Source organism: Schistocerca cancellata, chromosome 8, assembly GCF_023864275.1.
Source record: "Schistocerca cancellata isolate TAMUIC-IGC-003103 chromosome 8, iqSchCanc2.1, whole genome shotgun sequence".
Classification (NCBI taxonomy): Eukaryota; Metazoa; Arthropoda; class Insecta; order Orthoptera; family Acrididae; genus Schistocerca; species Schistocerca cancellata.
The window spans coordinates 462,098,446-462,113,268 of record NC_064633.1 but is presented as its reverse complement, the minus strand read 5'-3'; the positions used below and the strand labels follow the sequence as shown (position 1 = coordinate 462,113,268).

The following is a 14,823-nucleotide window of genomic DNA, read 5'->3' as shown; positions in this document are numbered from 1 at the left end:
GAAACGTGGGAGAGGTGCCTGTAGATACCGCAGACGTTGAATCAAAGGTGAGGCATGAGCACACGTCCTTACTCTTCGCATCTTTAAACTTTAAAAATGCCTATATAGTTGCAAAACACTAACACGAATTCTTTACATAAGAATGGAAAAGTTGGTACAAGCTGACCTCTGCGAAGACCACTTTGGATTACGGAGAAATGCAGGAACACGTGACGCAAAACTGACTCTACCACGCCTCTTAGGAGATAGTGAAAGGAAAGGCAAACCTCCGTTTACAGCATTTCTAGACTTAGAGAAAGCTTTTTAAGATGTTGACTGGAATACTCTCTTCGAAATTCTGATGTTAGCAGGGTTAAAATAGATGAAGCGAAAGGTTATGTACAACTTGTACAGAAACCAGACAATAGCCATAAAAGTCGAGGGGAATGAAAGGGAAACTGTAGTTGAAAAGGAAGTGAGACGGGGTAGAAGCCTGTCGCCAATGTAATTCAGTCTGTAAATTGAGCAAGCAGTTAGGGAAACCAAAGAAAAATTTGGAGAAGGAATTCAAGTTGAGGAAGCAGAAATAAAAACTATGAGATTTGCCTATGAAGTTGTAATTCTGTCAGAGACAGCAAAGGACCTGAAAGAGCTGTTGAAGGGAATGGAAAGCGTCTTGAAAGGGGGATATAAGATGAACATCAACGAAAACAAACCAACGATAGTGGAAAGTAGTCATATTAAATAGGGTGATGCTGAGGGAATTAGAATAGGAAACGAGACACTAAAAGTAGCAAGTGTGTTTTGCTGTTTGGGTAGTGGAACAACTGATGAAGGCCGAAGCAGAGAGGACATAAAATGTAAACTTGCAATGGCAAGAGAGCAAATAATGGACTCCCTGCAACATTCTGTGTCATCCTATCGCCATTGGTCCAGTCGGACTAGAGGATTATCGTCCCATCAAGTGGCTGTCGTTAACAACACAACACAGCTGACGAACAGCGTAGCACTGCGGTCAGTGACGAGACGAGTCGCGGTTGTGTGCTACTCTGGATGACCATCGTCTGCGAGTAAGATGGCGATGTAGAGAGAGGCCCCATTCTTCCACCGTTTTGTAGAGGCACAACGTGTTACTCCTGGCGTCTTGGTATGACTGCCGGTCACGGCCGGTAATGATTGAGGGAACACTGACGGCACAGCGGTGCGTCGCGGTCATACTACGCTTTCATGTGTTCCTTCTCACGTGACAGTAACGTCGGGCATTTTTTAAGAGGACAATGCTCGTCCACACACTGCACGTGTCTTTATGGACAGACGTAGACTGATGTACAGATGTTCCTGTGACCAGGTAGATGCCCAGATTTGTCACCGACAGAACGTCATGAGCCCAGCTCGGACGTCAACTCGGTCCCATTCATCTTCATCTACACTCCTGGAAATTGAAATAAGAACACCGTGAATTCATTGTCCCAGGAAGGGGAAACTTTATTGACACATTCCTGGGGTCAGATACATCACATGATCACACTGACAGAACCATAGGCACATAGACACAGGCAACAGAGCATGCACAATGTCGGCACTAGTACAGTGTATATCCACCTTTCGCAGCAATGCAGGCTGCTATTCTCCCATGGAGACGATCGTAGAGATGCTGGATGTAGTCCTGTGGAACGGCTTGCCATGCCATTTCCACCTGGCGCCTCAGTTGGACCAGCGTTCGTGCTGGACGTGCAGACTGCGTGAGACGACGCTTCATCCAGTCCCAAACATGCTCAATGGGGGACAGATCCGGAGATCTTGCTGGCCAGGGTAGTTGACTTACACCTTCTAGAGCACGTTGGGTGGCACAGGATACATGCGGACGTGCATTGTCCTGTTGGAACAGCAAGTTCCCTTGCCGGTCTAGGAATGGTAGAACGATGGGTTCGATGACGGTTTGGATGTACCGTGCACTATTCAGTGTCCCCTCGACGATCACCAGTGGTGTACGGCCAGTGTAGGAGATCGCTCCCCACACCATGATGCCGGGTGTTGGCCCTGTGTGCCTCGGTCGTATGCAGTCCTGATTGTGGCGCTCACCTGCACGGCGCCAAACACGCATACGACCATCATTGGCACCAAGGCAGAAGCGACTCTCATCGCTGAAGACGACACGTCTCCATTCGTCCCTCCATTCACGCCTGTCGCGACACCACTGGAGGCGGGCTGCACGATGTTGGGGCGTGAGCGGAAGACGGCCTAACGGTGTGCGGGACCGTAGCCCAGCTTCATGGAGACGGTTGCGAATGGTCCTCGCCGATACCCCAGGAGGAACAGTGTCCCTAATTTGCTGGGAAGTGGCGGTGCGGTCCCCTACGGCACTGCGTAGGATCCTACGGTCTTGGCGTGCATCCGTGCGTCGCTGCGGTCCGGTCCCAGGTCGACGGGCACGTGCACCTTCCGCCGACCACTGGCGACAACATCGATGTACTGTGGACACCTCACGCCCCACGTGTTGAGCAATTCGGCGGTACGTCCACCCGGCCTCCCGCATGCCCACTATACGCCCTCGCTCAAAGTCCGTCAACTGCACATACGGTTCACGTCCACGCTGTCGCGGCATGCTACCAGTGTTAAAGACTGCGATGGAGCTCCGTATGCCACGGCAAACTGGCTGACACTGACGGCGGCGGTGCACAAATGCTGCGCAGCTAGCGCCATTCGACGGCCAACACCGCGGTTCCTGGTGTGTCCGCTGTGCTGTGCGTGTGATCATTGCTTGTACAGCCCTCTCGCAGTGTCCGGAGCAAGTATGGTGGGTCTGACACACCGGTGTCAATGTGTTCTTTTTTCCATTTCCAGGAGTGTATATACATACTCCGCAAGCCACCATGAGGTGCGTATCGGAGGGTACCCTGTACCACACCTAGTCGTTTCCTTTCCTGTTCCACTAGAAGATAGAGCGAGGGGAAGACGACTGTCTATATACCTCCGTATGAGCCCTAGTTTCTCGTGTCTTATCTTGGTGGTCCCTACGCGAAATGTATGTGGGCGGCAGCACGATAGTTCTGCAGTCAGCTTCAAATGCCGGTTCTCTTGAGCTCCCGAAGCATCTCCGTAAAACTTAAATAATGATCGTACCTACCGGTAACAAATCTAGAAGCTCGCCTCTGAATTGCTTCGATGTCTTCTTTCAGACCTACCCGTTGCCATTCCAAACACTCGAGCAGTACTCAAGAATAGGTCCTCTAGCTTCCTATACGCGGTATCATTTACAGAAGAACCACAGCCTCCCAAAATCTTCCCAATAAACCGAAGTCGACCATTCGCATTCCCTACCACAACCTTCACATGCTAGTCCATTTCATATCGCTTCGCAACTTTACTCCTAGATACTTAAACGACGTGATTGTGTCAAGCAGGACACTACTAACGCTGTATCCGAACATTACGGGTTTCTGTTTCCTACTCATCCGCATTAACTTATATTTTTCCGCATTTAGAGCCAGCTGCCATTCATCATACCAACTAGAAATTTTGTAAAGGTCATCCTGTATCAACCTTCAGTCACTTAGCTTCTACATCTTGCTGTACACAACAGCATCATCAGCGAACAAACGCAGATTGCTGCCCTGCCTGTCTGCCAGATCATTTATGTATATAGAAAATAGCAATGGCCCTATCACATTTCTTTAGGGCACATCTGATGTTACCCATTGACAGTATTCGGGATATCAAGCACTAGTTCCTAAGGGTATGGGTCTCCCTTGTGGCTCAGATTGTCTCAGGAGTGGGTACAACGCCTTCATGACACTCTTCCCAACCGACTCGTGCATGCATCCAGGCTAGAGGGGATGCAAAGCTGCAAGGCCATACTGTGTGCGCAGCTTGCCAAGTTCTTTGTAAATTCGCCTCTATTTTGTAATCATCGAAATAACATCGCATAGTTCGTTTTTTCCTCCCCGTCGGGGCGATTCACTTTTTTTTGTCAAACGGTGTAAAACGAATAAGAAGTGTTTATTTCAAGCCACCAAACAAAATGAAACACTAATGAGAACGAAGAAATTAATTTCAGTGCTCTCAAGAATTGTGTCTGAATCAGCAAATCACACTCACTATAACACAAAAAAGCGACGCATCTCGAAGGAGTAATGCAAATTCGTCACAAATTGTAAACTTTGGAGGTCGATGGATGAATGTGTGACGCTGGAGCGTAATTTCACCGCGCAGCTAGCAAGGTCAGTAAACAGGGGACATGTCGATTATCTTTTTTTTGTTTTGCGTCTTCAGTTTTCAGACTGGTTTGATGCAGGTCGCCACGAGTTACTCTCCTGCTCCAGCCTCTTCGTCTCAGAATAGGACCTGAAAACTACGTCCTCAATTATTTGCTGGATATATTCCAATCTCTGTTTTCCTCTCCATTTTGCCCTCTACAGTTCCCTCTAGTACCATGGAAATTATTCCGTGATCTCTTAACAGATTATCCTGTACCTTCTCCTTGTCAGTATTTTCCACAAATTTCTTTCCTCTCTGATTCTGCGGAGAACCTCCTCACTCAATACCTTATCAGTCCATTTAATTTTCAACATTCTTCTGTAGCACCACATCTCAAATGCTTCGATTCTCTTCTGTTCCGATATTCCCACAGTCCATGTATCAGTACTATACAATGTTGCGCTCCGCACGTACATTCTCAGAAACTTCTTCCTTAAATTAAGGCCTATGTTTGATACCAGCAGACTTCTCTTGGCATGGAATGTCCTTTTCGCAAGTGTTAGTCTGCTTTTTATGCCCTCACTGCTCCGCCAGTCATGAGATCTTTTGCCGCCTAGGTAGCAGAATTCCTTGACTTCATCTACTTCCAGATCACCAATCCTGATGTTAAGTTTCTCATTTCTGCTACTTCTCATTACTTTCGTCTTTCGCGTTAGGATGTTCATTCCATCCAGCAGATACTGCAATTCTTCTTCGCTTTCACCGAGAACAGCTTTGTCGTTCACAAATATTATCACTGATATCCTTTCACCCCGAATTTTAATTCCTCTCTTGAACTTTTATTTCCGTCATTGCTTCTTCGATGTATAGTTTGAACAGCAGTGGCGAACGACTACATCCCTGTCTTACACCCTTTTTAATCCGAGCACTTTGATCATGGTCCTCCACTCTTGTTATTCCCTCTTACTTCTTGTATATTTTGTACATTACCCGTCTTTCACTATAGCTTACCGATATTTTTCTCAGAATTTCGAACATCTTGCACCATTTGACATTGTGAACGCTTTTTCCAGGTCGACAAAACCTATTAATGTTATCTTGATTTTTCTTTAGTCTTGCTTCTGTTATCAACCGCAACGTCAGAACTACGTCTCTGGTGCCTTTCCCTTCCCTAAAGCAAAACTCATAATGATGTAACACATCTACAATTTTCTTTTCATTCTTCCGTAGAATATCCTTAGACGCAACTTGGATGCATGAGTTGTTAAGCTGATTGTGCGATAACTCTCGCACTAGTCGGCTCTTGCAATCCTCGTAACTGTGTGGCTGACGTTTTATCCGAAAGTCAGGTGGTATATCGCCAGTCTCATACATTCTAGACACCAACATCAATAAGCACCACCTCTCCCATTGATTTTAGAATTTCTGATGGAATGTCGTCTATCCTTGTGGCCTTATTCGATTTTATGTCTTCCAAAACTTTTCTAAATTCTGATTCTAATATTGGATTCCCTATCTCTTCTACATCGACTCCAGTTTCTTCTTCTATCACGTCATGAGACAAGACTTCGCTCTCATAGAGACCTTCAGTGTACTGTTTCCATCTATCCGCTCTCTTCTCTACATTTAACAGTGGAATTCCCATTGCACTCTTAATGTTACCACCCTTACTTTTAATTTCACCGAATGCTGTTTTGACTTTCCTACATGCTGAGTCAGTCCATTCGGCAATAATTTCTTTTTCGATCTCTTCACACTTTTGATGCAGCCATTTCCCATTAGCTTCCCTACATTTCCTATTCATTTCACTCCTAAGTGATTTGCATTTCTGTATTGCTGAATTTCCCGGACCATTTGTGTACTTCCTTCTTTCGTCCTTCAACTGAAATATTTCTTCCATTAGCCATGGCCTCTTCGCAGTTACCTTCTTTGTACTTCTGATTTTCTTCCCAACTTCTGTGATTGCCTTCTTTAGAGATGTCCATTACTCTTCAACCGAACTGGCTACAGAGCTATTCCTTACCGCAGTATCTATAACCTCAGAGAACTTCAAGCACGTCCTTCATTCCTTAGCACATTTGCATCCCACTTGTTTGCGCATTGATTCTTCCCGACTAATCTCTCAAACTTCAGCCTTCTTTTCAACAATACTAAATTGTGATCTAAGTCTATATCTGCTCCTGGATACGCCTGGAAATCCACTACCTGATATCGGAATCTCTGCCTGACCATGGTATAATCTGACTGAAATCTTTACATATCTCCTGGCCTTTTCAGGGTATATCGCCTCCTCTCGTGATTCCTGAACACAGTATTCACTGTATTCGCTAGCTGGAATTTATTCCAGAACTCAATTAGTCGTTCTACACTGTCATTCCTAGTACCAAGCCCATATATTCTCGTAACCCTTTCTTTTCCTTCAACTGCATTCCAGTCCCTCATGGCTATTTGATTTTCATCTCCCTTTAAGTATGAATTACCCGTTCAGTGTCCTCATATACTTTCTCTATCTCTTCATCTTCGGCTTGTCCGCCCCAGTAGCTGAGTGGTCAGCGTGACGGATTGCCGTCCTCCGGGCCCGGGTTCGATTCCCGGCTGGGTCGGAGATTTTCTCCGCTCAGGGACTGGGTGTTGTGTTGTGTTCATCATCATTTCATCCCCATCCGGCGTGCAGGTCGCCCAATGTGGCGCCGAATGTAATAAGACCTGCGCCAAGGCGGCCGGACCTGCCCCGCGAGGGGCCTCCCGGCCTATGACGCCAAACGCTCATTTCCATCTTCGGCTTGCAACGTCGGCCTGTATCTAGCGTTGTCAGTGTCGGATTGCTGTCGATTCTCATGAGAACAACCCTATCACTGAACTGTTTGTAGTAAATCACTCTCTGCCATACCTTCCTAATCATAACGAATCCTACTCCCGTTATACATTTTCTGCTACTCTTGATATTATCCTATACTTATCTAACCAGAAATCCTTCTCTTCTTTCAATTTCACTTCACTGACACCCACTGTATCTACATTGAGCCTTTACATTTTCCTTTTAAGATTTTCTGGCAACTGTATCACGTTCAAACTTCTGACATTCAATGCCCCTACTCATAGAACGTTATTCTTTCGTTGGTTTTTCAATCTTTCTGTCATGGTCATCTCCTCCTTGGTAGTCGTCTCCCGGAGATCCGAACGGGAGACTAGTCCGGAATCTTTTACCTCTGGAGTGATCATCAAGACATTCTTTCAGTTACAGGCCACATGTCCTGTGGATACATATTACGTGTCTTCAGAGCAGTGGTTACGATTGCCTTCTGCATCCTCATGCCGTTGATCATTGGTGATTCTTGCGCCGTCTAGGGGCAGTTTCCCAAGCCGAGGGCAAGAAAGTGCCCTGAACCTATGTTCGCTCGTCTGACTTTTTTCAAGGCCCTTGCAGAATGAGGGCGACTTCTTATACGAGGGCATAAAGACTTTGCGAATTTCATTCCGTGGTCTCCGCTGATGCTTCGTGTGAACAGTAATGCAGAAGTCAGCATTTGATAGAAGATATGTAGTTCGGCTCAAAGAAGCCGACTGGATTATCGGGGAATCTCTCGACATTTGAATAGGTGCGATGCCACAGTTCGACAATGTTGGCAGGTATGGGTGAACCACAGGCGAACACAGCGCCAAGAAGGAAGCGGTCAACGTAAAGAGCACCGGATTCATCATTACCACCGTGTAACAGCTGCTTCAGTGACCAAAAGGACCTCTAATGGGCGACTTACAGAAAGGATGCTTAGCTGACGACCCTTTTACCTAATACCATTGACCTCTGTACAACAAGAAGTCCGTCCGCAACGGTGTCGAGCACATTCGGCCTGGAAACTCATTTACTGGAGTGGCATTGTCTTCAGTGATGAGTCCCGCTTCGAACTGAGCCCCAATAACCAGCGAAGACGTATCTGGAGACCTATAAGTTAGCAGGGAGATACCCGCCTGACAGTCGCCTGCCATAGGGCCCGACAACCGGGAGTGGCATTTCATTTCATAGCAAGACCCTTCTGGTCGTAATCCGCGGCGCCCTTACGGCACAGCTGTACATCGATGAAATTCTACGCCCCGTTTTGTTGCACTTCATGGCAAGCCATTGGCTTATATTTCAGCAAGATAATGCCCTCCTACACACGGCGAGAGTTTCTTTTGCTTGCCTTTGTGCTTGTCAAACCCTTCCTCGGCCAAAAAGGTCGCCGGATCTCTCTCCAATCGAGAACCTTTGGAGCATTATGGGCCAGGTTCTGCAACCAGCTCGGGATTTTTACGATCTAACGTTCCTGTTGGATAGGATTTGGCACGATATCTCTCAAGAAGACTTCCAACAACTGAATCAATCAATGTCAAGCTGAATAGCTGCTTGATAAGAGCCACAAGTAGACCAAAGCGTTATTGACTTGCTCAGTCTGTGAAACTCTTTCTCTTGAATAAATCTTCCAATTTTTCTGAAATTTTAATCATTTATTTGTCTGTACATGCACATCGCATCTACCGATTACCGCCCCATTGTCATAATTCCTTTGTGGTGCGTCGTTCTTTTTTTCCTTTTTTTCTTTTGTCTTATAATATATTTCTGCAGTAACTACAGATACTATCGATCCATAAACGAATAAGATCTCATTTCAATTTTAGTTGCAATTCACACTTCTTTTTAATGCCTTCTTGTAAAATTTATGGTGAAATGTTTATGGAAAGTCAAGTAATCGTGTGTACCCAATTTTTCATGAAAAATACTACTTTGTAGGAGAGTATTTTGGTTAACCGTAGCACTGTAGTACAAATGAAGAAACAAGTGCGAGGGTCTCTTCGTATGCCAGCCTGCAGCGCATTCAGCCGGCAAGCTCTTTTGTTCGTCACTAACCGCAGATGACGCTGCATCACCTCCACTGGCATTTCCTCCCAGTGCGTCTAAGGGGCACTCTGCCAGCATTGCCCGCTCCACGCGAGGCGACACTTGGTGCAAAACAGGCTACCATCAAAATCACCTATTCCCCATTAACAAAAGATAATCGCACTAAGACATCAATATCCCTTCTACTTTAAAGGAAACCATATACGTTAGCTGTGTCAATATTACACCACTGGCCATAAAAATTCCTACACCACGAAGATGACGTGCTACAGACGTAAAAATTAACCGACAAGAAGAAGATGCTGTGATATGCAAATGATTAGCTTTTCAGAACACTCACACAAGGTTGGCGCCGGTGCCGACACCTACAACGTGCTGACATGATGAAAGTTTCCAACCGATTTCTCATATACAAACAGCAGTTCACCGGCGTTGTCTGGTGAAACGTTGTTGTGATGCCTCGTGTAAGGAGGAGAAATGCGTACCATCACGTTTCCGACTTTGATAAAGGTCGGATTATAGCCTATCGTGATTACGGTTTATCGTATCGCGACATTTCTGCTCGCGTTGGTCGAGATCCAATGACTGTTAGCAGAATATGGAATCGGTGGGTTCAGGAGGGTAATACGGAACGCCGTGCTGGATCCCAACGGCCTCGTATCACTAGCAGTCTAGATGACAAGCATCTTATCCGCATGGCTGTAACGGACCGTGCAGCCACGTCTCGATCCCTGAGTCAGCAGATGGCGGCGTTTGCAAGACAACAACCATCTGCACGAACAGTTCGACGACGTTTGCAGCAGCATGGACTATCAGCTCGGATACCATGGCTGCGGTTACCCTTGACGCTGCATCACAGACAGGAGCGCCAGCGATGGTGTACTCAACGACGAACCTGGCTGCACGAATGGCAAAACGTCATTTTTTCGGATGAATCCAGGTTCTGTTTACAGCATCATGATGGTCGCATCCATGTTTGGCGACATCGCGGTGAACGCAGATTGGAAGCGTGTATTCTTCATCGCCATACAGGCGTATCACCCGGTGTGTTGGTAGGGGGTGCCATTGGTTACACGTCTCGGTCACCTCTTGTTCGCATTGGCGGCACTTTGAACAGTGGACGCTACATTTCAGATGTGTTACGACCCGTGGCTCTACCCTTCATTCGATCCCTGCGAAACCCTACATTTCAGCAGGAAAATGCACTACCGCATGTTGCAGGTCCTGTACGGGCCTTTCTGGATACAGAAAATGTTCGATTGTTGCACTGGCCAGCACATTGTCCACATCTCTGACCATTTGGAAACGTCTGGTCAATGGTGGCCAAGCAACTGGCTCGTCACAATACGCCAGTCACTACTCTTGATGAACTGTGGTATCGTGTTGAAGCTGGATGGGCAGCTGTACCTGTACACGCCATCCAAGGTATGTTTGACTCAATGCCCAGGCGTATCAAGGCCGTTATTACGGCCAGAGGTGGTTGTTCTGGGTACTGATTTCTCATGATCTATCCACCCAACTTGCGAGAAAATGTAAACACAAGTCAGTTCTAATATAGTATATTTGTCCAATGAATACCCGTTTGTGATCTTCATTTCTTCTTGGTGTAGCAATTTTAATGGCCAGTAGTGTACTTGTTTTGGAAGAAATTCGCCAGACTGTGTTCTTATTTTCGCAGAAGAACCGCGCCAGAAGACTGAAGCACAAGACGACGAAACGGCCAGCGATCACCTCCGAAAGCACCACCGCCGCCCAGGCTCCTGTGGTGCAGGACCGCGTTCCTCCAGGACACATTCTGCTCATAGAGGTACCTTCATCCTTTTTCCTACCATGTATGGCCTTCAAGTTTGATGGCCTGGCATCACATTGTGGCGTTTTTCTGTATTTATGTCGCTGAATAGTGCGTCTCCTCGGCACCGTCGCGGTCGCACAGAGCTAAAAGGTTTATAGTGAATATAATGATAGAGATACCCCGTTGAAATGTATTAATTACATCTCGGTGACAGCCCTTCTATTGTACAACACTCTGCCGATTTGTTTATTGCTGTGGAAGCTCGTTTACATCCATGAAGGTCCCCTGCAAACCACTTTGTGGTGTATAGTGGACAAGAAAAAACCTTACCGGCAGCAGACATACTAGTACAGTGAAACACTGCCTCTGACCTTAATAATGCCCTCAGTTCGGCTCGGCAGAGATCCGTAAGTTTCATCAAGTACAGGGCGGTTGTTATTAAACTTTTACTATTTGAGGGCACCTCCATACGAAACGAATGATCCTAGAACAACGAAAGTTTGTGAAAACGTTTGTAAGGACATACGGAAGAAAAATAACGAACGAACCATCGAAAGAAACACATTTTAATTTCCACATCAGAGGGCAACATTTGTTAATTGCCTACCACATTTACGTTCCAGGTTACAAACGTTGCTCAATCTGACAACCACCTGCATGTGAAGTTTGTTTGGAAACCGTTTCGTTATTGCTCGTTGCACCTTTCGAACGGTGGGCCATAGAAGGTTCAGCTCTAGTGAGACAGCTCGTGCACTCTTCAAGACTGCTCATTGCTTCCAGCATTCTCAGCCGTAGCAGCAGTAACGTCTTCAACGATCTGTGGTGCAATTGGTTCTCGGCCTCTCCCAGGAGCAATTCCCAAACTTTACGAGTAAAGTCCGGCTCAACTAATCCAGACTGATGTTGACTGCCTGCAACTGTAATGCACCATGATGCTTGTGTTTCAACCATGCATCACCGGACCAGTATCGATCCCTAACGTAGGTTATGGCACCAGCACTACTAACAACACAACTCCAGCTGCGCACAATCTGAACAACATTCCATGAAGTTGGGTACCCATACGGTAAATAGTTTTCTGTCTACAATGGTTCAAGTAGCGAAAGCTTAATTACAACCACTCTGTATGTCACATCCAGCTGAAACTATTTATTGATGATTAGATCCCGTAGAGTTTCTTCATTGCGGATTTGTTGATTGCAAATTTTCACCTGCTGTTCCAAATGGACAAAGATATTTTCTATGGGGTTAACAGCTGGTGATTTATAGGAGCAGTCGATATGCTATTAGGTTCCTGAATGTTCACAAACCGAGAAGGTAAGCAAATTTCCCTGTGAACACAGCTGTTGTCATCTTGGAAGGTCCATGGCCTTGTTGGGCCATCAGCGTACTGGACACCTTGCATCATTTCAGAAGAGGTAAAATCACGACATGTCAGACAACACTAATCCCCCCAATAGGTTAATGGCTATAGTACGATTACACTTACTTGGCAGTTGACGTCTGTCACTTGCCACTGCAGTGTTGCCACATCGGCTGCCGGCTACGAGCGGTTGTAGGCGTCACACAAACACGGAGGGTCGCTTCACAAATACTATTAATGTGTAACGCGGAGCGATGTTGGTAGTGGCCGCTGCGAGTTTTGACGGGAACGCGAGATCCTTTCTCAACATTGGATTTTAAGTGGTCAATGAATGAACTGCAGCAGACGACGCATTTTGTAGCCCAGAATTTAAGCTCATGTCCTCACGTAACCATAACCTAGTGATGTGCAATGTATTCGTGAAAACGGCAATCAACAATCTGTGGTAGAGCTAAAATCACGGTCGATTTGTTCACAAGGATGAAAGATAACCTCTAAGAGCAAACTGAAGACAGAAAAATTTTCAGTTTCAGCGCTAAAAGCGAACTCTAATTTCTCGCTATCGTTGGTTACCTGGACCTATTCTCACACTGGCTACACGAGCTGCTGCGTTACGAACCGATGAACAGTCGTGGTTGGCTCTTGGTTACAGATTATAGGCGACAGAGGCAGATCCCAAACGAACGAAAAAATAATGAGAGGAAGAACAATAAGCCCAAATATAAAACGCAATACGATGATGAAAATGACACGGAAAAGTATTAGAAATAAAAAAATACATTTAAGCCAGTAAATTGAATAAAAGTAATATAGTCATTTTATTAGGTTTAGAAATAAAAACATTCGCTCTGTTTGACGATATTGAAACCTACGACTTTCTACATATGAAGTTTATTAGCTAACCACTGCACTGCACTGCTACACTGCAATATTGCCCCACGTAAAGCTGTTATATTTATGAATCTAATGACCCAGTCGCAAAGATGAATTGCAGCCTTCAAAACTTCAACTTCTTGCAATGTCGTACGAATATTATCTAATGTAAGCCTATCTCTGTGATTAGCCTATGTTAACTTTATATCTGACTCTGAATTGCGTCTTTTGCGGAAGAATCCAGTGGTGTGTGGTTAGTGCTGTGAATGAAACGTTTGTGTTTGTGTGTGTGTGTGTGTGTGTTGGTGTCGTTATCACTTGTAATCAAGTACGAAATAAAAGGACCAGATTCAGGATTTGTAATCTAAAAACATGAAGAAACAAAAACCGGATACTGAATGGGAATCGAACTGTCCAGTTGTTGAGGCAGTTTGCCAACGGCGAACGGTAATGGCCTCACGTTGATCGCTCTGATTGGAAGAAACCAGCTCCAACGCGTGAAGAATCAACGATCACTATAGTAACCGTATATTTGGACCAACAAAGACGTGCAGCTTGCACCGGTGTGAACAAGGCCGGCAGCGCGGAGTGGCCGCACGGTCGTAGGCGCCATGCACGGATTGTGTGGTCCGTCCCGCCGGATGTTCGAGTCCTCCATCGGGCATGGATGTGTGTTGTTATTAGCATAAGTTAGTTTAAGTTACTTTAAGTAGTGTGTAAGTCTATGGACCGATGACCTCAACAGATTGGTCCCTTAGGAATTCACACACATTTGAACATTTCAACAGCAATGGTCGTTTGCGAGGTACTGATTGGCACTCAGAGTGCGCGCGGTCACGTCCAAAAACCGATAACTCCTTTCTCCTATTCTGCCGCGTCTCGACGTCAGTCCATCTTATTGTGCCGATTCTAGATAATTGGCTAGCACGTACTGTACGTACCACTTCACTACCATGACTTAATGTCAGTGGTGGAGAGTGAGACGACCAGATCTAATCTGACTACAGAGATCCAAACCGACTAGTGTGACTTTCTACGTGTGATTTCACGTGTGATTTTTTACGTATTGCTATAGCGTTCTTGTGCACAGAGGGTTTGGCAAACCTCGTGCTTCAGAATTCCTACCTTTAGGTAATAATAATAAGAAGAAATTGCAGTACCTGTATTGTAAAGAAGTACGATGCAATGTTTCTTCGGACACACATGCATTAAAGAAGAAAGGATATCTGAGGACACCGATCAAAGATGCAGTTGTTTCTGGCAAGATACTTATTGGTCGTGGTTTTGTGCCGCAGCAGGACAATCGTACCAGACATACATCTAAATTGTGCAGAGGGTATGTCGGCAGAAAAGAGAAATGTGGAGAACTAAAGACTGTGATTTTGCCATGACAGTAACCTACACAAACTCTTCGTGTTCGAGAGATAAGATTTTGTCGTGTTTTTACAGATGTTTGCAGCCCGCCGCCTTTGAAAATTATCCCATATGTCTTGAAGATTATGTGACATCGCTTATCTGACCTCCCTGTCAAGTTCAGCCCATAACACTTCAATAGGATTTATGTCAGTTAACTGTCCTGGTGAAGTCACTTTCCTCAGGCCGATGGGAACAGTATTAAGCTAAGCGGGACGTTCACTGGGCTTCCCTAGGACCTGTGGTAGGAATCCAAGGCACAATGATAGCTCTAGAGTACATGACCATTATCGCAGACACATGCAGGATGTGGACAAAAATGTGGACACA

At 45.7% G+C, this 14,823-nt stretch overlaps 1 protein-coding gene across 1 annotated transcript in view; it reads left to right on the top strand.

Annotated features, from left to right (window-relative positions):
• The window catches only part of LOC126095631 (A disintegrin and metalloproteinase with thrombospondin motifs 7-like), a gene marked incomplete at its 5' end in the record, with an annotated part of 619,647 nt that overhangs the window by 591,696 nt on the left and 13,128 nt on the right, over nucleotides 1-14,823 (top strand). Inside the window, one exon of the mRNA XM_049910395.1 lies at nucleotides 10,731-10,859. Coding sequence (XP_049766352.1) covers nucleotides 10,731-10,859 — 129 coding nt within the window. The remainder of the gene's footprint in view (nucleotides 1-10,730; nucleotides 10,860-14,823) is intronic.